At 51.4% G+C, this 23,858-nt stretch overlaps 1 protein-coding gene across 1 annotated transcript in view; it reads right to left on the bottom strand.

The window, feature by feature from the left end:
• Positions 1–782: 782 nt before the first annotated feature.
• The window catches only part of LOC138807678 (MAP kinase-activated protein kinase 3), a 29,035-nt gene continuing 5,959 nt past the window's right edge, over positions 783–23,858 (bottom strand). Inside the window, exons 2-10 of the mRNA XM_069993459.1 lie at positions 11,000–11,139; positions 9,571–9,635; positions 8,101–8,180; positions 6,326–6,449; positions 4,922–4,997; positions 4,055–4,179; positions 3,280–3,365; positions 2,580–2,660; positions 783–1,059 (exon numbers count right to left, since the gene is read on the bottom strand). Coding sequence (XP_069849560.1) covers positions 907–1,059; positions 2,580–2,660; positions 3,280–3,365; positions 4,055–4,179; positions 4,922–4,997; positions 6,326–6,449; positions 8,101–8,180; positions 9,571–9,635; positions 11,000–11,139 — 930 coding nt within the window. The 3' untranslated portion in view covers positions 783–906. The remainder of the gene's footprint in view (positions 1,060–2,579; positions 2,661–3,279; positions 3,366–4,054; positions 4,180–4,921; positions 4,998–6,325; positions 6,450–8,100; positions 8,181–9,570; positions 9,636–10,999; positions 11,140–23,858) is intronic.

The following is a 23,858-nucleotide window of genomic DNA, read 5'->3' on the forward strand; positions in this document are numbered from 1 at the left end:
GCCAATCATGCCCTCTCACAAAAGGACACCAAAATACAGCCCTTGCTGTCTCCATAGACAGGGGCTTTCCTGCCTGAGATCTGGTGAGCACGTGAAGTGTGTGTGTGTGCGTGTGTGCGTGTGTGCGTGTGTGTGTGTGTGTGTGTGTGCGTGTGTGTGTGTGTGTGTGTGTGTGTGTGTGTGTGTGTGTGTGTGTGTGTGTGTGTGTGTGTGTGTGTGTGTGTGTGTGTGTGTGTGTGTGTGTGTCACAGTGACATCTTTCCAAAGTAGAAAATGGTTTTAAAAAAAAATACCCTCTACCTTCAGCTGAGATGCAAGAGCTACCCTTTGGGTATGGGACGGTAAAAGGATGGTTAGGACTCTAGGGGAGAGAGTACCGAGTATCATTTGGCCTGGGGCTGAACCGCTCAGGCTGGACAGGGCTGGACCCTGTGACCTCATGGAGTCTCAAGAAGCGGGGAGTACGCCCTCAGTGGCCGCTCCATCCCTCCTCCCTCCTCCCCTCCTTTGCTCACTGGGCATTCACAAACAGCCACGCCATCCCCAGTCACCATGACAACCAATGGCCGGATGCCTTTCTGGAGGCTGGGCCTGTCTGCCCACACCAGGGGAGGAGGTCTCTGTAGAGGAGAGGCCCCGGTGGCCAAGAAGGCTCCAGAAGATGCGCTGGGGCAGGATCAGGGCTTGGCCAAAGGTGCTTTAACTGAGTCAGCCGCTTCCCCTGGCCTGAGGCCTGGGACTCTGAAAGAGGTTTTTAGGTCAAAACAGTCTTCATCCTCAAGTTCCAAGTGACAAATTAAAACAATTAAAAAAAAATCCATTTGATAAAAGAATGACCCTTGGCCTGCCCCGGCCAGAGAGCCTCAACAAATGGTCTGTTACCAGGCTGAGACATGGCTTGGGATGCTACTGGTTGTTGCAGCCCTGGGAAGCCGAGGAACTGCCCGCCTGCTTTTTTCTCCGCTTGTTGAGGAGCCGATTGTTGGAAGTCTTCAGGTCTTTGATCTTCACCTGGTCGTAGTCTACCCGCATGGTGGCTAAAGCACTGGTCATTTCCTCCTGAGGACACACAGCACAGGGAGATGGAGAGGTCAGGCTCATACTGACTTCTAGAAGCCATCGCCCTCCTGCCCATGCACACAGCCCCTTTGATCATGTCAGTCTTTTTTTCCTTTTTTTTTTTGGTTGGTCCTGGAGCTTAAACTCTGGGCCTGGGCGCTGTCCCTCAGCTCTTCAGCTGAGGCGAGCACTCTACTACTTGAGCCACAGCACCACTTCCAGTTTTCTAATGGTTAATTGGAGATGAGTCTCATGGACTTTCCTGCCCGGGCTGGCTTTGAACCATAATTCTCAGATCTCAGCCTCCTGAGTAGCTAGGATGATAGGTGTGAGCCACCAGCACCCGGCTTGATCATGTCAGTCTTTAACAGACTGTGCCGTCACTGCATTCACTTTGTGTCACATGATCCTTGCTACGTTTTGTTTGTTTCCCTGTGTGCATTTGCAAGTCCTGGAGCTCGAACTTGGGTCCTGGGAGTACTGAAAGAGCTGAGGGCTAGCGCTCTATGGCTCGAGCCACAGCTCCACTTCTGCCTTTTGGATGGTTAACTGGAGGTAAGAGTCTCACGGGGTTTTCTGCCCAGGCTGGCCTGCAACCCTGATCCTCAGATCTCAGCCTCCCACGTGGCCAGGATGACAGGTGTGAGTCACCAGTGCCCAGCCCGTGGTAGTTGTTTATGGTGGACTCTGAGTTTATGTTCTAGGGCACAGGAAAGTAGTGACTGCCTGGGACCTCAGAAAGCATGAGTGGGACAGAGAAATGAACCGACGTCACTTGCCTAACGACAAAGTCTGTAGAAGATGCCATCTCATTGGGAACCTAGGAGATTGGGGCCTACAGACTGGCCTATGGATATAGGCTTTGAGCTGATGTCCCATAGAGTCAAACTTAATCTTTACTGAGCCTAAAGCAAGGCTGTCATTCTCCTAAAAGCTATTTGTCATAAGAGAGATTAAAGCTTGGGTTAGAGTTAGGTGGTAGAGTGCTTCCCTAGAATTCACGAGCCCCTGGGATAGATCATCTCTAGCACTCTTAAAAAAAAACAAAACTAGTGATACTGGGTGCCAGTGGTTCATGCCTGTAATCCTAGCTACTCAGGAGGCTGAGATCTGAAGATCAAGGTTTTCAAAGCCAGCATGGGCAGGAAAGTCAACGAGACCCTTATCTTCAACCAACCACCAGAAAGCTGGAAGTAGAGCTATGGCTCAAGTGGAAAAGCTCTAGCTGTGAACAAAAAAGCTTAGGGACAGTGCCCCGGCCCTGAATTCAAGGCTTGGGACCTGTCAAAAAACTAAAAGCAAATCAGATGACTTCTCTGAGATGGCCAATACTTGAGCCCAAAACCTTTATACTGGTTTCCCATCCCAAAGTCCCTTCTATATTGAGTGAGCCAAGAGCACCACATAGAATTGGGGAGCAGAGCCCAATGCTCAGAGTGCCTCAGTTGGACCACTGAGGGAGTCACTGATACACCTAGAATCCCAGAAGCTGCAGGAAGATGGAGGTAGGGTTGACTTACCTTCACTTCATCCCAATGGTCTTTGTCTTCTTGTAGTACTCGGGCAGTGTGGAGAGGGGTCTGAGGTACCACTGTGGATTGCTAGAAGGAAAGCCAAGCCCCTGAGTTAGCACCTGGGGACATGTGGAACAGTAGTGGCTAGCCTCTACTTATCCTCTTCTCCCCTTCCCCTATTTTCCCAGTCTTTTTTTTTTTTGTCAGTGGTGGGGCTTGAACTCAGGGCCTAGGCACTGTCCCTCAGCTCCTCAGCTAAAGGCGAGCACCTTACCACTTGAGACATAGCACCACTTCAGGTTTTCTGGTGGTTTGTCAGAGATAAGAATCTCAGGAGCCAGGTACCAGTGGCTCACACCTATAATCCTAGTTACTCAGGAGGCTGAGATGTGAGGATAACAGTTCAAAGCCAGCCTGGGCAGGAAAGTCTGCGGAGACTCTTATCTCCAATAAACCACAAGAAAACCAGAAGTGGCACTGTGGCTCAAGTAGTAGAGCATTAGCTTTGACTGAAGAGCTGAGGGACAGAACCCAAGCCTAGTGTTCAAGCCCCATGACCAACAAAAAAAGAAAGGGGGTGCTACCATACATTGCCATGCAAGAGCCCATTCCAGCCCAGCACTCAGACCTCCACAGCCGCTCCCCTCCTGCCTGGCATCTCTACTCCAGAATGACACCCACCTGCCATCAGGGAAAAGGTACTTACGTTGATCCAAGGGTGGTTCATGAATTGTGCAATGGTCAGCCTCTCTGTAGGGTCTGTCTTCAGCAGCAGGCGGATCAGTTGTTTGGCTAGAGAAGCCCAGGGAAGAGGGAGGCGGTGAGGTCGCGATCCCCCTCTTCTCCCCACATACCGCAAGCTCTGTGAAGCTAGGCTACAGATACTCCCACATTGCTATTCCATGAGCTGACCCAACAGTTTTCTTGTTCAAAGGTACTAAGTGTTCAGGATTTGTGAGCTAACACACGAGATAGGATCGCCTGCCATCTCCAGAAGAGGGAAACAAATATCAATGAGGAATTAAAAAAAAAATTAGGGCTGGGCAGGTGGCTCAGTGGTAGAGTGCTTGCCTCGCATGCATGAGGCTCTGGGTTCAATTCCTCAGCACCATATAAGCAGAAAAAATCTAGTGGCTCAAGTGGTACAGTGCTCACCTTGAGCTGAAGAGCTGAGGGGCAGCGCCCAGGCCCAGAGTTCAAGCCCCACAGCCAACAACAAAACAAAACAAAACAGGCTAGGAATGTAGCTTAGCAGTAGGGTGTTTGCCTCTCATGCATGAAGCCCTGGGTTGGAATCCTCAGTACCCACATACATAGAAAAAGCCAGAAGTAGCACTGTGGCTCAAGTGGTAGAGTACTAGTCTTGAGTAAAAGAAGCTCAGGGACAGTGCTCAGGCCCTAAGTTCAAGCCCCAGAACTGGCAATACATAAATAAATAAATAACAGCCAGCCTGGGGGACCAGGTAGAAAGATTGACTCACCATCTTCTGATACGTCTGACCACTCAGGATTGGGGAAGCCATACTGGCCCAGGCGGATTCTCCTCTTCATCCCTGGAGAGATGGCCTGACCCGTGTTGGAGTAGAAGGGTGGGAAGCCACACAAACTAGGGGAGGAAGGAGGGAGTCATTTTGGCACAAGGGTTGGGGGGTCCGTGCTGGGGCAGACCCCTTCTCTACCTTAAGCCAAGGAGATAGGCAGGCAGGTACTGTAGCCATAACCCCAGCTCTCTGGCCTCCTGGGCATCTCGTCTGCCCTTAGCATGAGGGGACTCTCCAGTAACCTAAAGGGATGGTGGCCCTGTGACCAGAGAGGGTGATACACACACAAAGCCCCTCACTGAGGACACAGAGGCAAGAAGCAGAAATGGAACTAAAAGTATACAATGGGAAGCCTGTGATCCTACCTACTCAGGAGGCTGAGATCTGAGGATCGAAGTTCCAGGAGGGAAAATCTATGAGAACTTTTTTTTTTTTTTTGGTCGGTCGTGGGTCCTGGGCGCTGTCCCTCAGCTCTTCAGCTCAAGGCTAGCGCTCTACCACTTGAGCCACAGCACCACTTCTGGCTTTTTCTGATTATGTGATGCTGAGGAATCAAACCCAGGGCCTTATGCATGCAAGGCAAGCACTCTAACACTGAGCCACCTTCCCAGCCCCTATGAGAACTCATCTCCAATGAACCGACCAGAAAATGGCGCCATGGCTCAAGTGGTAGATCTAGCCTTGAATGGAAGAGTTCTGGGACAGCGTGCCCAGGCCCTGAGTTCAAGCCCCATGACTGAGAAAAAAAATAAGAAGATGGTAGGATTGGGCCAAGAGGTCCAAGCCAAAGGCAGCCGTGGTACTTACAGGATGTACATGATGACACCCAGAGACCACATGTCACATGACTTGTCGTACTTCTCTGGACCCAAGACTTCAGGAGCTGTCAGGACAGAGGACAGGGACGGGTTCTGAGCCCCGAGCTTCTAGGGAACCCAGGCAGAAAGCCTGAAAGCCCGGGCAAGGCGAGGAGCAGTCTGGGAGCGAGGGCAGAGTAGACTGGTGTCTGGCACCTTCTGGGAAGGCAGTATGTGTGTGAAACTCCAAGAGAAGAGACAGCTCGGAGGGCTGGGGAGGGGCAGGGAGGGAATAAACTGCTTTCAGACAGCCCTGTGGCTCCTTTTTAGGCCCTCCTAACAGTCTCAACTTGGTAGGGAGGGGAAATGGCCAGTCTCTAGGGTTGGGTGAGTTCCTGCCCCCCTTTCCCCCCCAAAAAAAGCTTCAGCCAACTAGCTGACTGGTGTCCCTTTTCCCTAAGCTCAACATGCAGCTTAGGTCACAGGTAAGGAGAAACTGTGTGTGTGCATGTGTGTGTATGTGTGTATGTGTGTATGCATGTGTGTGTGGACTCTACACTCCACGGTCAGCTTAGCTACCGCCATGCATGCGTGTGTGCGTGCGTGCGTGCGTGCGTGCGTGCGTGCGTGTGTGTGTGTGTGTGTGTGTGTGTGTGTACTCCACACTCCATGGTCAGCTTAGCTACCGCCCGCAGACCTCTGTCTTTGCATCTATGCAATGAGGTCAGCAGGACAGAAGCTCTCTTAAGTCAAAATACTGTGGACTGCGTGTCCTCGTGAGCAAGGCTCCATTTTGGCTCTCTATGGGGACGTCCTGTCTGTCCCCACCCCCCCCACCCCACCCCAGGCCTGCCCTCGTGAAAGAGTCCATTGCTGATCCACCCTCTGATGCAGGACAGGGTTACAATTGGGGGGAGGGGGGCTTTCCTGACCCGGGAGCCACGTGGATGTGTCCACTCAGAGATCCCCACCCCCCACCCCGAGGCAGGTGACTGGGACCCCGCATGTCCTTTTCATGTCGAGGAAAAGGCCTGCCCGCTTTCTGGATCTGAATCCCAGGGAGAGAAAAAAAATAAAAAAACAGATAAAGACAACCACCGTCGGGCTCCATTCCGAGCCGACGGCAGCCTTTCATCAGGTATATATTTAGAGCTGCCGTGATGTCATTTTCACTCACAGGCCACAGCCGGAATTTTCCTGGATCTATTTTCAAAAGCAGAAGCTGAAGTTGGGGAGAATATTTTTGCAGCCTCCGGCCCCCCCCCACTCCACCCCACCCCATAACACCCGCCTCCACGCAGTGAGTTGCACCCCTCCCTTCCTCTCTGGGCTTTAACTCTGTGCTTTCCACGGCCTGCCAGCTGGCACCCCTGCACCCCCACAGCAGTCTGTGTACCATACCCCAAAAACGCACCCACGTAATAGGGAGTATAGCAAGGCGTCTGAAGGGCATTTTGAGTGGTCTCCTTTGCAAAGCCGAAGTCAGTGAGCTTCAGCACGGCGTTTTTCTCCTTGGATGTGTAGAGCAGGTTTTCGGGCTGAGCCAGGGGAGAAAAAGCACGGGTGTGGAGTTAGCTACCGGAGGAGATCGGGATAAGAGTCCTCCCCTCTGTCCTGGTGCAGGTCAGCTCAATCCAGCTCCTAGACAACCCTGAGCCCTAGTGATCTAGAACATGAACCAGATAGAGAGAAGCCAAGGATGATGGGGAGGGGATGCTTTCATTCACAGGGGAAAATGAGGCAGGCTCTCAGCCAAGGCTATGAATGGTCACTTCACATTCATAGAAAGCCCAGGGGTGGGAATCTTTGATCCTGTTGATCCTGAGTTGTCGAGGTGGCTGTCAATCAACCTGGATGAGGGTATAAGACCGACTGCCCCTGCCACCCCCTCTCTCCCCTCTCACCAGCCCAGAAGGAAACCTGCTGGGGCAGGTCCACCTGTGATCACCCTCCCCCCCCAGAGCTCAGACCTCAAGAACTGCACAGAGGCCAGCCATCCTTCCCCGGTACAAAGCACTGACAGACCGGGCAGGTGGGGGTGGCAGGGAGAGCCGTGTGGAGGAAGGTGGTTTTTCATGACTGTGGAGGACCTAGGCCTGTGTCAAGTAACAGAAGGCATTTCCCCAAGCACGGCTGAGGAAGAAGGGCAGAGTATTGGACAGAGTTCGCCTGCGGTGCCAGTAGGAGCTATTTTTTCCAGTTCTCTTTGAGACAATCCGACCTTGGATCGAGATAAACACAGGGAGGCAGTTTCAGAGAACACAGAGGCATCTGGTTTGTAGAAGGCATTGTTCCCCTTAGGAAAAGAAAGAGGGGGGAGGGAGGGAGGGGGGAGAGACAGAGGGAGGGACAGAGAGAGAGAGCAGGAGAAAGAGAGAGAGGGGGAGAGGGAGAGGGGAAGAGAGAGGGAGAGAAAGGAAGAGAGAGGGAGAGAGGGGGAAAGGGAAAGAGAGAGGGACAGAGGGAGAGAGGGGGAGAGAGGGAGAGGGAGAGAAAAGGGGGAGAGGGAGAGAAAAGGGGGAGAGGGAGAGGAGAGAGGGAGAGAGAAAGAGAGGGAGAGAGAGGGAGAGAGAAGCCAGAGCCAAATTATAACAAGGATTTAGCAGGTGGCTCTGTGGCGGCTCTGCACGCATTCCGCAGCAGTGGGTAACCAGGGGTTGGCGGAAGGTCCCAACACCGCAGCCGGGCCCTCTGCTCTCCTCAGCCCAGGAGATGGCTCAGGAGGATGGAAGCCAAGGTGATGATATTCCAGATTTGGGACCAAGGGCCAAAGAGGGACAAATTTGGCTCTAACGCGGAGCACGTGGGAAAATCCGATGAGTCTCCATGAGGCACAGACACAGGTGAGCCACTTACTGTGTCTTAGTCTCAATTTGCTCGTCTGTAAAATGGGGGCCATCAACTCTTATAGGGCTGGTGGAATTAAATGAGGTGTCTATCAGCACGAGTAGCTAGGGTTGATGCTTGGTTATTCTATTGGGATGACACGGCGTTCGAGGGAAACAAGGTCATCTGATGGGACCAGAATCAGCATGCCCAACCACTGGAGGAAGGGCCGAGAGAAAGCAGTCTGGTTGAGAAGCTGAAGCTGACTGAGGAGCTTGGCCTCCATCCAGTGGGGACCAGGAGCCAACGAGGGCTGTGGGACAGACCCGTCTCTGTCCCCTAGATCGGGTCTCAGTGACTCACCTTGACATCTCGGTGAGCGATATTCTGGCTGTGTAGAAACTGGATGGCGGTGCCGATATCCCGCATTATCTCTGCGGCCTCTGTAGACAAGGAGGCGGGGCACACGTCACAAATACCAAAGGTCTGATGACTTGGGACATCCCCCCCACCCACATATCATTGCCTCTGGATAGGATCTGGCAGGCCAGCAGGAGATGATCATGGTAGTCCTGTGGCCCGTGGCTCCCTATCCTAAATACCCCCCCTTTTTTTTTGGTCAGTTGTGGGACTTGAACTCTGGGCCTGGGTGCTGTCCCTCAGCTCTTCAGCTCAAGGCAAGCTCTCTACCACTGGAGCCACAGCACCACTTCTGGTTTTCTGGTGGTTCATAAGAGTCTCATGGACTTTCCTTCCCCGGGTTGGCATTGAACTGCAATCCCCAGATCTCAGCCTCCTGAGTAGCTAGGATAATAGGCATGAGCCACCAGTGTCCTTAAGACTCTTATCTCCAATGAACCACCAGAAAACCGGAAGTGGCGCTGTGGCTCAAATGGTAGAACGCTCACCTTGAGCTGAATTGCTGAGGGACAGAGCCCAGGGTCAGAGTTCAAGCCTCACAGCTGGCAAAAAAAAAAAAAAGCCCAAGTATCCACCTGGGCTGGATTTGAACCTTGATCCTCAGATCTCAGCCTCCTGAGTAGCTAGGATTACAGGCGTGAGCCACTAGTGCCTGGTTCCATTTTTTTCCCCTAGGGATGCTTCTAACACATCTGAACTTCTTTCCTCATGCCTAGACAGCTTCTTTCCAACTCCCCTGTGGGTCAGCACCCAGAGGCTCCAATTCCTCCATGCCAGAACTAGAGAGTCCATTTCCAACCACATGTCATGGACATAGGGGACAAAATGCCCCACCCTCTCATTCTTTTTTGGTTTTGATATATGTGTGTAGGTGTGTGCTGATACTAGGGTCTGAACTCAGAGCCTGGGCATTGTTCCTTCGTTTTATTGTTCAACAATAGTGTTTTAGGGGCTGGGAAGGTGGCTCAGTGGTAGAGCGCTTGTCTTGCATGCATGAGGCCCTGGGTTCGATTCCTCAGCACCACATAAGCAGAAAAAAAAGCCAGAAGTGGCGCTGTGGCTCAAGTGGTAGAGCGCTAGCCTTGAGCTGAAGAGCTGAGGGACAGCGCCCATGCCCAGAGTTCAAGCCCCATGACCGACCAAAAAAAATAAAAACAAAAACAAAGCAAAGACTAGTGCTTTACCACTTGGGCCCACAACTGCACTTCCGGAGATAAGTGTCTCACTGACTTTTCGTGTGCAGGCTGGTTCTGAACCTTGAGCCTTGGATCTCAGTCTCCTGAGTAGCTAGAATGACAGGCGTGAGCCACCTGCCCCCTCTTATTCTGATGGAAAGACAGGCTCAGGAGAGGAACAAGTCCTCATCCCACGGCATAGACGGCCCCACGGTCCAGCTCCCTGCGCGTCATATACCTCTCTCGGTGAAAGCCTGGTCTCCACGCTCCTGAATCCTGCTGAACAGCTCCCCGCCTTCCATGCTGCAAGAGAAGGTGACTGTAAGTGGAAAGGGAAGAGAGGGTGAATCAATCGTTTCCCCCTTTTCCTGCCCTGGACTGGAGGCTCACGCTCTTCCCCTGGTGTTGAGTAGCCATTATCAGCTGTGGCCTGTGGTGTTGAGTTGGGTGGGTGGATCTAATCTGTCAGAACTCCAGAGAAATGGTTCTCAGAAGTACTTGTCCTATCGGATCGTGACTCCTTGAGCAGTCCTATACCGACCCGAGCCTCAGTTTCTCCAGATGCAAAAGGAGATCGTCATCATCTATCATCTTCACAACCCAGTGTCAGGAGTGTCTACTGTGTGCTGTGCTCTGGGCTTTACCTTTTAGGTGATCCTGAGACGGACCCTTTGCCTCTCAGTGTCTCAGCTATGTTTATGTTTTTTTGTTCCATACAGTCCTGGGGCTTGAACTCAGGGCCTACGCACTGTCCCTGAGTTTTTTTTTTTGCTCAAGGCTAGTGCTCTATCACTTTGAACCATAGCTTCACTTCCAGTTTTCAAGTGGTTCATCAGAGATGAGAGTCTCATGGACTTTCCCAAGTGAGTTGGACTCAAACCACGATCCTCAGATCTCAGTCTCCCGAGCAGCTGGGATGACAGGTGTGAACCCCAGGCGCCCAGCCATCCTTGTTATAAAAGAACAGCACCGATCTCACGAGAGTCATGCAAATCGAATATAAGATGCCCCTCACACACTCTGAATGGAATCAAGCTTGGCATGAGTGCTGCGTGAAGGTCAACCCCCATGTTTGACAGAAGAGTTGCAGAGATCCAGAAAAGTTAGCAAGAAGCCCATTTCTACGGCTAGTGGGTGGCAAAGCCAAGGATCTAGAATTCTACCTCTGAAGAGCTGGTGAACCTCTGGAGGGAGGAGGGACTTCAAAGGCAGATGGGAGACAGGGAGGGGACGCCCAGGGTCTGAGGTAGGCCAGATGCCCAGAGCTCCAGACCCCATCACATACGATCATTGGTGGGACCACAGGTGCACAGCCCCCACCGGAAGGAGACAGCCGAAGGGACTGCATGTGTCCCCACTTCCTCCCCCCCCCCCCATCTCCATGTCTGTACACAGATGGGGCTGGGCGACCTTCTCATGGAGTGGAGATCCCACACAGGAGACCGCACGAGAGTCGTGGTGTCTCTTCCCTGCCTTTCACAAAGCCCCCTTGGCAGCCCAGCCCCACGAACGGGACCCATGACCACCCATCCAACCGTCCTTCAGGGGCCATGATGGCCACTATGCCAAGAAGAGAGTGAGGAGCCCTGGGAGAATGTTGGGGGGACTGGGGTGAGGAGGGAACACCCATGGGGGGGGCCCACGAGGCAGTGGGGCGTGCTGCATACCATTCCATGACGATGAGGAGACAGCGTCTGCCGCGATGCATGTTCTCGTACACGTCCAGGATGCGCACGACGTGGGGCCCGCCTGAGGCCTGCCAGTGGTGCTCCACCTCCTGCCGGGCCTTGGGGCTGTCATACAGGAGCTGTAGGCGGTGGGCACGGAGAGGGTCAGCCTCACAGCCTCCCTGTCCTTGCTTGGCAGACAAGAGCAGAGTCACAGAGACCCATGATTTGCCAGCACCACATGGCTCTTCTTTTAAAAATCATTTTACAAGCCTGGCCCTCGTGGCTCACGCCTGTTATCCTAGTTACTCAGGAGGCTAAGATCTGAGGATCAAGGTTCAAAGCCAGCCTGGGCAGGAAAGTCCGGAAGACAATTATCTCCAATGAACTGCCAGGAAATGGAAAATGGAGCTGAAGCTCAAGTGGTAGAGTGCTTGCTTTGAGCCCAGAGTTCAAACCCCACCATTGACCAAAGGGGGAAGAAGTAATTTTACTACTATTTTCTTGTCCATGTGGCTCCGAAGAATCGAACCCAGGGCCTCATGTGTGCAAGGTGGGCATTCTGACTGCTAAGCCACATTCCCAGCCCTAAGCAACAAGGCTTTGATGGGATCAGAATGATGGTAGAAATCTGGGTTTCCTTTGGTGGCATTGAGCCTCTGGACTTGAAAGTCAACACTAGTGCTAGTGGCTTCCACGGGGCCTCAGGAGGAGGCTGGCAAGCCAGAGGGACTGGAGGCCAGAGAAGTCCCTGCTTCCCTTCTCAGGGGTGATGAATCAAATGGAACACAAGAAGGTTTTCTATTTCCATCGCCTCAGCCACAGAATCCTAGGCCAAAGGCCACATCGCTTTTGAATCTCGTTTTTTTCCCCATGAGAACAACACACCAGGCACTTGTGGCTCACACCTGTGATCTTAGCTACTCAGGAGGCTGAGATCTGAGGACTGCAGTTTGAAGCCAGCATGGACAGGGAAGTCCGTGAGACTTACCTCCAATGAACCACCAAAAAGCCATAAGTGGAGCTGTGGATTGAATGATTAAATGCTATCCTTGAGCAAAAAAAAAAAAAAAAAAAGCTCAGGGACAGCACCTAGGCCCTGAGTTCAAGCCCTAGGATCATCACAAAGCGTAGAAAGAGAGAAGAAAAGAGAGCGACCTAGAAGCTCCACTTCCTAAGCCAGGATAGGGACTGTGTGTGCAGATAGTACCTGGTAGATGCTAGGTGCACAGGGACCCCTGTGCTCCCCCTCCCCACCCAGCTCCCCTATGTGAAAGGAGAAGAAGTGCTGGAGGAAGGCTGGGGGAAAGGGATGCAGAGATGTAAATCTGTCCATAACGCAGGAGGTGGATGGAGCCCAAGGAAGGGGTGAGGCCCACATCCACAAAGCTATCTAGCATCCAACTGCAGCGGGGAAGAAGACAAGGCCACGATCCTGCGGGAGTAAAGCTAATTAAGATTCCAAATTCCCCACCAGTGGGTGCAGGAGGAAAACTCACTACCAAAATATTAAAAAAAAAGTGTTCTTAAAAAATGAATCCTTTGGGGCTGGGAAGGTGGCTCAGTGGTAGAGTACATGCAAGGGTTCGATTCCTCAGCACCACATAAGCAGAAAAAGCCGGAAGTGGCGCTGTGGCTCTAGTGGTAGAATGCTAGCCTTGAGCTGAAGAGCTGAAGGACAGCGCTCAGGTCCAGAGTTCAAGCGCCACCATTGACCAAAAAACAAAATGAGTCCTTTGCCTGGTGCCAGTGGCTCATGCCTGTCATCCTAGCTACTCAGGAGGCTGAGATGGCAGTTCAAAGCCAGCCTTATCTCCAATGAACCACCAGAAAACAGGAAGTGGCACAGTGGCTTAAGTGGTAGAGCGCTAGCTTTGAGCTGAAGAGCACAGGGACAGCACCCAGGCCCAGAGTTCAAGCCCCACGACCAAAAAACAAAAAAGGTCTCATGGGCTTTCCTGTCTGGGCTGGCTTTGACCTCAGTCCTCAGATCTCAGCCTCTTAAGTAGCTAGGGTGACAGGTGTAATTCTTATCCAGGGGTGTTCAGCCTGGCTGTCCTCTCTGACCCTTCCCAGCCTGTAGATGCATATCCTCCAGATAAACATCACTTCCATCTCAGCGTCCAGGCTTGCCTTTTCTGCCTCCCCTGTGTTCTGCTACCCCTGGCCCCAAACACCATCTGTTCTAGCCAGAAGGATATACTCACTCTTCCCAAATAGGCGCCCCCTTGAGTCTCCCAGCCTCTGCCTGCGGGGCTCTGCCATATGAATTCTGGCAGTTTTCACTGGGGTGACAGCCTGGGGTTTTTGTTGTTTTGCCAGTCATGAGACTTGAACTCAGGGCCAGGTGCTGTCCCTGAGTTCTTTTGGCTCAAGGCTAGTGTTCTACCGCTTTGAGCCACAGCGCCTCTTCCAGTTTTTGAGCAGTTCATTGGAGAGGACTTTCCCACTCGTACTGGCTTCAAACCATGATCCTCAGATCTCAACCTCCTGAGCAGCTAGGATGACAGGGATGAGCCACTGGTGCCCAGCTCCTTCCTCTTTTTTTTTTTTTTTGGTTGGTTGTGGGGCCTGAATTCTGCCTCTGGGCGCTGTCCCTCAGCTCTTCAGCTTAAGGCTAGCGCTCTATCACTTGAGCAACAGAGCCACTTACAGATTTTTTTTTTCTTACTTATGTGATGCTGAGGAATCAAACCCAGGGCCTCATGCATGCAAGGCAAGCACTCTACCACTGAGCCACCTTCCCAACCCATACCTTCCTCTTTTTTAGCTAGAGCCACCTTCTTCTTCAGGAAACCTCTCTGAACATCACCTCCACTCAGAAGCCCTCCTGGACCACTAAAAAGGACACTGAGTTTCCCTTACTCTCCCCCTATGGTTTGTTTGTTTTTCTCTCTATTTGTATAAATTGAAGTATAATTTACATCCAGGCAAATGCCCAGGCCTCACGGGTCCAGTTCAATGAGCTTTGATGGTTGCAAACTCTGTGGGGACCCACACCCCCATAAAGATGGGAACCATGACCAGCTCCACGGAAAGCTCCCATGTTGTTACCCTTTTCTTACCTCCCATGCAGCACTTGCTCACAACCTACAATTAGCTTGTTCCCTTGATAACTCTTTAAACACACACACACACACACACACACACACACACACACACACACACACACACAGATATTGCATTTTTTATGTGCTAGGCTCTGTTTCAGAGTATGTTATGAATATTAGGAGACTTTTCATTATTGTTTTTAGAGGAGAAATTGAGGTACCAAAAGGGGGGCAGTGGGGAAATTAATCAGTCCCTATTTGCATGGCTTCTCCCCCACCCCAAGCCAACATTCTGCCATCTCCTTACGAAACTGTGGACCCAGTCAGTCGCCATTCTGTCCAGTCATCTGGGTTCAAGTCCTGGGGTACTGGTTCTGACCCCAGTACTGACTCCTCATATTTGTAGATCATATGAACATGTCTATATCGTAGAGGGAAAAACTCCCCCCAATGCATCGTAGAATAAGATTAATCCAGGGGCTGGGAAGGTGGCTCAGTGGTAGAGTGCTTGCCTTGCATGCATGAGGCCCTGGGTTTGATTCCTCAGCACCACAGAAGCAGAAAAAGCTGGAAGTGGCCCTGTGGCTCAAGTGGTAGAGCGCTAGCCTTGAGCTGAAGAGCTGAGGGACAGCACCCAGGCCCAGAGTTCAGGTCCCACAACCGACAAAAAAAAAAAAAGATCAAATCCAGAAGATGCTATACTGGGCACACATGGAAACACAACACCCCAGCAACCTCACACCCCAGGGTCCATTGGTCTCATTCACACAGATGCGTGACCCCAGCCCTGTGCTCTTCTGTGCGTGCGGGGGGGGGGGGGGGGGTGTTAAGTTCTCACGTGGTGGGAGAGCCAGGCTCTACTCCTATCCTCTCTGGGCTTCTGTTTCTCCAGGGAGAAGAAGCTTCAGGGCTCATGGTAGATGGTGGGAAGAAAGGCAATGGAAGAGGTCTGGGGTTAAGAAGCTCCCTGCAAAGTATCTGTCTCCCACATCCATAACCGTACCCCCAGGGAGGAACCCGAAAGGTCTCCAGATACACACACGGAGACTGAGGCAGAAGTCTGGCATTCTCCTGAGGAAAGAGGCTATGGGATAGAAACATGAGGTACGAACCCCACTGGAGCTTATGGAGCTTTGGATCTGAGGCGACATGGACCTTGAACCAAGGACATTTGTGTGTGTGTGTGTGTGTGTGTGTGTGTGTGTGTCGTGTGTGTGTGTGTGTGTGTGTGTGTGTGTGGTTACCACCTTCCCTCCTCCTTTCACCCTCTGCCAAATTCTCTCATCTGCCCCCCAGAGTTGGCAGCCAGACGCTGAAGACTTCTAGTCACCTTACCAGTGAACTCCAGCTCCAGTGGAGAGCAGTGGGGCCCAAGACCCACACAAGACACTGCTTGTACCCCTCTGGCCTCACCAAGTGGAATGGAGGTGGGGGGCAGGGCACTCCTCAGTCCCTTCCCACCCAAGGAAAGACCTGAGTGACAGTGGATTGAATTCTTCAGATCTAGATCGGGGAATAACGACCGGCAGCATTTACCTATTTGGAAAATGACCTGCGGTTTACAAAACACCCTGTGGTCGTTTTATCTCGTGGGAATGTTCGGTGCCACCCTGTGAGGTGAGCAGGGTGGGGACTGTCAGCCCCAATTTGCAGATCGAGGAAACAGAGGCCCAGGAGGATGAAGTCATCGCCTGGCAGGTCCCCCACTGCTGTGTGGGGAGGCTAGGAGAAGGAGAACTGGACTTTTCAGAGAGACTCTAGATAACCCCTCCCTGAGGAAGAAAAGGAGGTGGGAGTAGCCCCAGAGCTCATGCAAGACTTGTGAAACTCGTTTTTGCACCAATGTGTAGGGCTGGGAATGTGGCTTAGTGGTAGAGTGCTTGCCTCACTTGCACAAATTCATGCCCCGGGTTCGATTCCTCAGTACCACGCAAAGAGAAAAGGCCAGAAGTGCTGCTGTGGCACAAGTAATAGAGCATTAGCCTTGAGTAAAAGAAGCTCAGGGACAGTGCCCAGGCCCCTGAGTTCAAGCCCCAGGACTGGCAAGAAAAAAAAAAAAGTGTGAATAGACATAAATACATAGGAGATTGGGGTGTGAGTGTGTGTGTGTGTGTGTGTGTGTGCATGTGTGAGCACAGGAGTGTGGGAGTGTGTATAATATATTCATGCATAGAGGTGCAGTGCATGGTGGGTAGAAAGTACTGGGTGGGGTAGAGGGTAGCTTTGGTCACACGTCTCTGGGCTCTGTGATGTGGACTTTAAACTCCCAGAGAATAGGATTTATTTATCTATCCATTTATTCTTCCAAATTATTTTTTTCAGGGGTGGGGGGGACCCTTGAACTCAGGACCTGGGCACTGTCCCTGAACTTCTTTTGCTCAAAACTAGCACTCTACAACTTGAGACAAAGCACCACTTGGGCTTTTTCTGTGTATGCGATACTGAGGGATCAAACCCAGGGCTTCACAAGTGCTAGGTGAGTATTCTACCGCTGAGCCATGTTCCCAGCTGCTCTTCCAGCAGACAGCTGGCCATAAGGAGACGCTCAAGAAAGACCGGCAGAGCCAGGCACTGGTGGCTCACACCGGTAATCCTAGCTATTCAGGAGGCTGAGATCTGAGGATCCCTGTTCAAAGCTAGCCCAGGCAGGAAAGTCCATGAGACTCTTATCTCCAATTAACCACTAGAAAACCGGAAGTGGCACTGTGGCTCCAGAGGTAGAGCGCTCGTCTTGAGCTGAAGAGCACAGGGACAGCGCCCAAGCCCAGAGTTCAAGCCCCACAACTGACGAAAGAAAGAAAGAAAGAAAGAAAGAAAGAAAGAAAGAAAGAAAGAAAGAAAGAAGGAAGGAAAGAAGGAAAGAAAGAAGGAAAGAAAGAAGGAAAGAAAGAAGGAAAGAAAGAAGGAAGGAAAGAAGGAAGGAAAGAAGGAAGGAAAGAAGGAAGGAAAGAAGGAAGGAAAGAAGGAAGGAAAGAAGGAAGGAAAGAAAGAAAGAAAGAAAGAAAGAAAGAAAGAAAGAAAGAAAGAAAGAAAGAAAGAAAGAAAGAAAGAGCCGGGCGCTGGTGGCTCATGCCTGTAATCCTAGCTACTCAGGAGGCTGAGATCTGAGGATAGCGGTTCAAAGCCAGCCCGGGCAGGAGAGACTGTGAGACTTCTATCTCCAATAAACCACCAGAAAACCGGAAGTGGCGCTGTAGCTCAAGTGGTAGAGTGCTCGCCTTGAGCTGAAGAGCTGAGGGACAGCGCCCAGGCCCAGAGTTCAAGCCCCACGACCGGCAAAAAAAAGAAAGAAAGAAAGAAAGGAAGGAAGGAAGGAAGAAAGAAGAAAGAAAGAAAGAAAGAAAGAAAGAAAGAAAGAAAGAAAGAAAGAAAGAAAGAAAGAAAGAAAGAAAGACCGACCAGCAGGCCAGGTGCTGGTGGCTCACACCTACCATCCTAGCTACTCAGAAGGATGAGATCTGAAGATCGTGGTTCGAAGTCAGCCTAGGCAGGAAACTCTCATGAAAGTCTCACCTACAATGAACCACTAAAAAGCCAGAAATGGAATAAAAGCTCAGGGAACAGCATCTGGGCCGGGGCACTATCCCTCAGCTCTTCAGATCAAGGCGATCGCTCTACCACTTGAGCCATAGAACCACTTCTTCCAGTTTTCTGAGTGGTTTATTGGAGATAAGAGGCTTATGGAGTTTCTTGCCTAGGCTGGCTTTGAACTGTGATCCTCAGATCTCAGCCTCCTGAGTAGCTAGGATGACCGGCGTGAGCCACCAATACCCAGCAGCACTCTGCCATTCTTCTCCAGCCTCATCAGCTCAGGAAAGATCTCCTACCCAAGTCCACATACCCAGCCGTACAAGCTAGTACCCCATTAGCTCACGCTTAGGCAGGACCCTCCTCAAGCAGAAGCGTACACAGTGTCTCCCATTTCTCAACCAGAGGAGGCGTAGAGACTGCCAGCCTGAACAAGCAGCTTCATCCGCCACCCCTACAGCCAAAACTCCAACCCCTACGCCCCAGGCCAGTCTACCTTCCACCCCAGCCTGTCTGCTCTGTGTCTGTGGCCAGAACATACAGTCTAGCCAGAGGAAGAGAGCTGACGTGTAATCTCTCCCATCGGTGAGACAAACGAATTAAGAAGATAAAGCTCTAGCTGGCATGCCGACTCATGACCCCAAGGACTCCGGTCCCAGAGCCGGCCGTTCCAGCTCCTCTCTCTGACCCCATATCCCATTATGTCCACATGCCTTGCTTATTGGGCCCAGGATCTCAGGCCTTTTGTAATTCCCATACAGGAAAGAAACCAAACCAAACCAAAGCATTTTGAGTCTCTTTAGAGTGCAAAGGTAAAACTACCAGAAACCAACTGAAGTGCATAACTAAAAACGAAGACTTTTTTTTTTTTTTTTTCCAAAACAGGGTTTCACGATATAGACCTAGGCCTAGTCTCAAACTGTCAATCCTCCTGCCTCGGCCTCCCAAGTATTGGAACTACAAGAGTGAGCCACTAGATCCAGCTTCAAAAAGACAAATTTTAATTCTGAGCTTCCTAGAAGCCTTGGCAAAGGAGAACAGATACACAGATTTTGTTCTCTTTTTCTTTTGCCAGTCCTGGGGCTTGAACTCAGGGCCTGGGCACTATCCCTGAGCTTCTTTTACCCATGGCTAGCTCTCTTACACTTAAGCCACAGCACCACTTCTGGTTTGTTTCTGTGTATGTGGTACTGGGGAATTGAACCTGGGGCTTCATGCGTGCTAGGTTCAGCATGGACCTAGGCCCCTCCAAGAGTGTGGCGCTCCTGGTGAGTGGGCAGTCGTGTTGAATCAAACTTCCTAGCCACTGTCTCAGATGAGAGGCTCGAATGTGTGCCATGATTCTCTCACACACTCATTTCCCCAGCTTCTGTGGCTCATTATGGGAGCTGATTGAACTGATTGTGCAGCCGTGGACTAGTCGGCCTCATGTCATGTTAGACCAGGCTCCATCAGGTTCTGACCACAGCCTGTCCTCCATCTCACCCAGTCTAGTCGCCTCTCCTTCCCGATGCCGAGTTCCACAAAGGTTGGCTCCCCAAACACCAGGCCCCTGGTTGATCGGTGTTGGAGCCCCCACCATAGCAGCTACCCCGCTTCGGTGCCCAGCTAGTACCTGTCCTGGGTATCTCATATAGAACCCACCATCTCGAGAAAAGAACCCACTTGGTCCTTCTCCCCATGGGGAGATTGACTCTCTGAGGGGAACTGACTAGCCCCGAATTGACCGACAATGTATCAAGTCAGGACTCAAACCCAGATCTTTTACTGGCTTCCAGAGAATGGAGACGGTTGCACGTAGCTGCTTCACCCCCACCCCCACCCCTGCGAGGGACAGAGGGACACAAGTCCCAATATCAGCTTGGAGAACACAACACAGAAGGGCCCAAGGAGAAGCCGATAACCCAAAACCTTCCTGTCAAGTGAAATGGAGCTTCTGAAGAATAAGGAGGCAGAAAGGATGAGAGGATGAGGAAATGAGGACGGAGTGAGTGGTACATGTCTTTGGCCTCCAGGGAAACACACAGGAGATCTACTGTTTAACCCAAGGCCCGTGACAAAGAAAGCAATGAGAGATAGCTCAAGATGGTGGAGACAGACCAAACCACCCTCTTCCCCATGGTGTGTCTATGCCATGTGCTTTCTTCCTGTCATAGCTTGTCATAATTTTTCTATTGTCTTTATTTAAAAAAAAAAAACAGAAACAAAGCCAGGCACTGGTGGCTCATGCCTGTAACCCTAGCTACTCAGGAGGCTGAGATCGAAGGATCACGGTTCAAAGCCAGCCCCAGAAGGAAACTCTGTGAGACTCTTATCTCCAATGAACCACCAGAAAACCGGAAGTGGCACTGTGGCTCAAGTGGTAGAGCACTTGCCTTGAGCTGAAGAGCTGAGGGACAGCGCCCAGACTCAGAGTTCAAGCCCCTCGACTGACCCAAAAAAAAAAAAAAAGCCAGGTGCTAGTGGCTCACATTTGTTATCGAGCTACCCAAGAGGCTGCAATCTGAGGGTCATGGTTCAAAGCCAGCCCGGGCAAGAGGTCAGTGATCCCACCTGGGTCTAAATCAGATTGTAGTTGGGCTGGGAATGTGGCTCAGTGGTAGAGTGCTTGCCTGGCCAACATGAAGCCCTGGGTTCCATTCCTCAGTACCACATAAGCAGAAAAAGATGGAAGTGGTGTCATGCCTTAAATGGTTGGTTGCTAGCCTCAGTCAGCCATGTGTGTGTGTGTGTGTGTGTGTGTGTGTGTGTGTGTGTGTGTGTGTGTCTCTCTCTCTCTCTCTCTCTCTCCCAGGGCTTGAACTCAGGGTCTGAGCCCTGTCCCTAAGCTTTTTTGCTCAAAGCTAGTGCTCTACCACTTGTGCTACAGCTCTATTCTGGCTGTTTATTTGTAATTAACTGGACTTTCCTGCCTGGGCTGGCTTTGAATTGAGATCCTCAGATCTCAGCCTCCAAAGTGACTAGGATTACAGGCACTAGCCACGGATGCCTGGCTCGTCCTGCCATTCTTTAATCCTGCATCAACTCTGTGTATGTCTTCCCTTTCCCTCTGTTTCATCCGTGTCCCTGCAGCTCCACACACAGGCCAGGGCCAGCACCAGCAACCAGCGTTCCTCCCCTAGCAGCACCAGAGACACATCCAGGCTTCCAGCTTCCCAGCTGGAAGCTCTCTGGCTCCTTTCTCCCGCTATTCTTTGTTGTTGTGGTTGTTGTTGGCTATTGGGCTTGAACTCTGGGCCTGGGCCCTGTCCCTCAGCTTTTCAGATCAAGGCTACACCACCACTTCCGGTTTTCTGGTGGTTCATTGGAGATACCCAGTTGGCTTTGAACTGCAACCCTCAAATCTCAGGCTCCTGAGTAGATGGAATTACAGGTGTGAACCACCAGCACCCGGCTCTCCCTCTATTTTTTTTTTTCTTTTTATGTCAGTCATGGGGCTTGAATTATGGGCCTGGGCGCTGTCCCTCAGCTCTTCAGCTCAAGGTGAGCATTCTACCGCTTGAGCCACAGCACCACTTCCAGTTTTCTGGCAGTGAAAGGGAGATAAGAGTCTAACAGACTTTCCTGCCCAGGCTGGCTTTGAACCGTGATCCTTAGATCTCTGCCTCCTGAGTAGCCAGGATTACAGGCATGAGCCACCAGCATCCAGCTCTCCCTCTATTCTTATCCAACCAGACGGTTCCCAAGGCCCCAACACTCAGCCAGCTTCTAGAGGAATTTCCTTTTCTCTGAGTATTGTGCTATAGAGCCACAGCCACGAGGAAGAGAAGCGGGAGATGTTGCCTGCTGTGGACCCGGTGCCTGGTAGCACTGAGGAATTTGTGTGTCAAAGGAATGGACTGTGGTGACTCACTTGTGTTCCAGAGAGCAAGGATGCTCTCTGACTCAAGCATTTTACTAGGCTGTGGAGAAAGAGGGGGGGGGGTAGAGAAAGAGAGAGAGATGGGTCCTCAAATCTGAGTCATAGCCCCAGAGTTTCTATCCCTAGCTAACCACAAACCTGGTCATCCGTCACCTCAGCTGACTGTTTCCCTGGCAACACCCCTCACTGGGTGGCCAAGGACAGTCATGGGGGAAGGGGGTTCTGGCCAGTCTCCACACCTTGAGAGAACAGCCCCTAGAAGCAAACAAGGGATCCCTGACTCCTCAACCTGCTTCCCTGATACGTCTTACGATCACAGCCTACCAAAAGTGTCTTCAAAGCCAGAAGGGAGCCCTTGCCAAGCAGAGCACCCCACCCCAGCCCTTCATTTTTACAAAAGGGTAGACAGTGATTCCTAGTCCAAGCTGAGCTTGCAAAATAGAGGGATGGATGGCTGAGGGCCAAGATTGGCTGCCAGCCAGGCCTGGGTCCCACCCCGGCCTGGACACATCTCCGCTATGTGAGTAAGTTACTGGGCTTTTCTGAACCTTGTTGTCTGCATCTCTCGCGAGAAGTGAAAACTCATTCTTAGATCCCGCTGTTTGCATTTAGTCCCCCAGAGCACCTGCTAGGTCCTAAGAAGGAGGTTGTCTGTGTCAGGGGAGCATTTATGAAACAAGTCCTAGATCTTCTGTAGATGCTAAGCTCTTAGGAATAAGACAATAAATGCAGCAAGTCAAGGACTGAGCCATTTTTTGATGTTGTTGTTGCTCATGGGGCTTGAACTCTGGGCCTGGGCGCTGTCCCTCAGCTCTTCAGCTCAAGGCTAGCATTCTACCACTTGAGCCACTGCACCACCTCCATTTTTCTGGTGGTTTATTGGAGATAAGAGTCTCATGGACTTTCCTGCCCAGGCTGGCTTTGAACTATGATCCTCAGATCTCAGCATCCTGAGTAGCTAGGATGACAAGCATGAGCCACCTGTGCCTGGCTGGCCTGGGCCATTTAGACCCTGATCTTGACTGGGTAAGGGGATTGGAGGTCATCTAGAGTCTTGGGGCTCATCCCAGATAGTGAAGGGATGCTCACACTCCATTCTACCCTGTGGAAAATGGAAGCATATGTGTGTGTGTGTGTGTGTAAGCATATGTGTGTGTGTGTGTGTGTGTGTGTGTGTGTGTGTGTGTGTGTGTGTGTGTGTGCGTGTGAGAGTCCTGGATTTGAACTCAGGGCCTAGGCAATTCCCTGAAGTTTTTTTTTTGCTCAAGGCTAACATTTTACCGCTTGATCTACTCCAGCGTTTTTGGTAGGTAGTGGGAGATTTCTCTGCCCGGGTTGACTTCGAACTGTGATCACCCAACCTCAGACTCCTAAGTAGCTAGGATTATAAGCATTAGCCACTGGTTCACAGCTGGAAGAACACTTTTTTTTTTTTTGACCAGTCCTGAGGCTTGAACTCAGGGCCTAGACCTTTTCCCTGAGGTTCTTTAGCTCAAGGCTAGTGCTCTACCACTTGAGCCAAAGTGCCACTTCCTGCTCTTTCTATGTATGTGGTACTGAGGAATCGAACTCAGGGCTTCTTCATGCATGCTAGGCAAGAACTCTACCACTAAGCCACACTCCAAGCCCGTGGAAGAACACATCTTGAGTCCTATTCCTCCTACCTCCTCTGTGGGCTCTGATGCTCTGGATTAGGTCACAATCCAGGCACTTCCTTTCCCGATTATGGCCAGGGAGCCTTAGGGGCCATAATGTATCTAATCACACACTGTTGTCCCAAGTAATAGCCCCAGCCTTTTGAGCCATAAAAGGAGACCTGACAGCAGAGATGGCAGCTAAAGTTACTTTCTCACACTCCACAGGGGACACCTCGGGTTACAACCCAAGCCCAAGTGTCTGTGACTCCACTCTCTTGACTGCCAAGGCTGCCCGCACCTGGTTCAGGCTGACAGCAGAAGGGAGCCCAGGGAATGGCATGGGGATAGCAGAATTTCTTTTTGTGGTTCCTGTCCCGCCCCTTCCTCCCCTAGGCAGGGTAAGGAGTTGCAGGCTGACCGGAAGGAATCCCTCAGCCCTTCCCCGTCCTTGCCCTGTCCTCTGGCGATGGGTTGCAAGGAATCCATCCAGCCCAGCCTGAAACACTTGAGACAGGCTGTGCTGAGTCCTGAGAAAGCAGACACTGAGCCACCGCGGGAGAAACAGGCAGGGAAGGAGAAACGAGAGAGACGAGGAAGCAGAAACAGACAGAAAGACAGTGCCATGTGCATACAGAAAGCAAGGACAAAGAAAAACAAAGGCAACTGTAATACCAACCCACATTAAAAAATAAATAAAATCACCCTAGCTACTCAGGAGGCTGAGATTTGAGGATCGTGGTTCAAAGCCTGCCCGGGCAGGAAAGTCCATGAGACTCTGATCT

This window comes from Dipodomys merriami, unplaced genomic scaffold (assembly GCF_024711535.1).
Source record: "Dipodomys merriami isolate MVZ:Mamm:240054 unplaced genomic scaffold, mDipMer1.0.p SCAF_427, whole genome shotgun sequence".
Lineage (NCBI taxonomy): Eukaryota > Metazoa > Chordata > Mammalia > Rodentia > Heteromyidae > Dipodomys > Dipodomys merriami.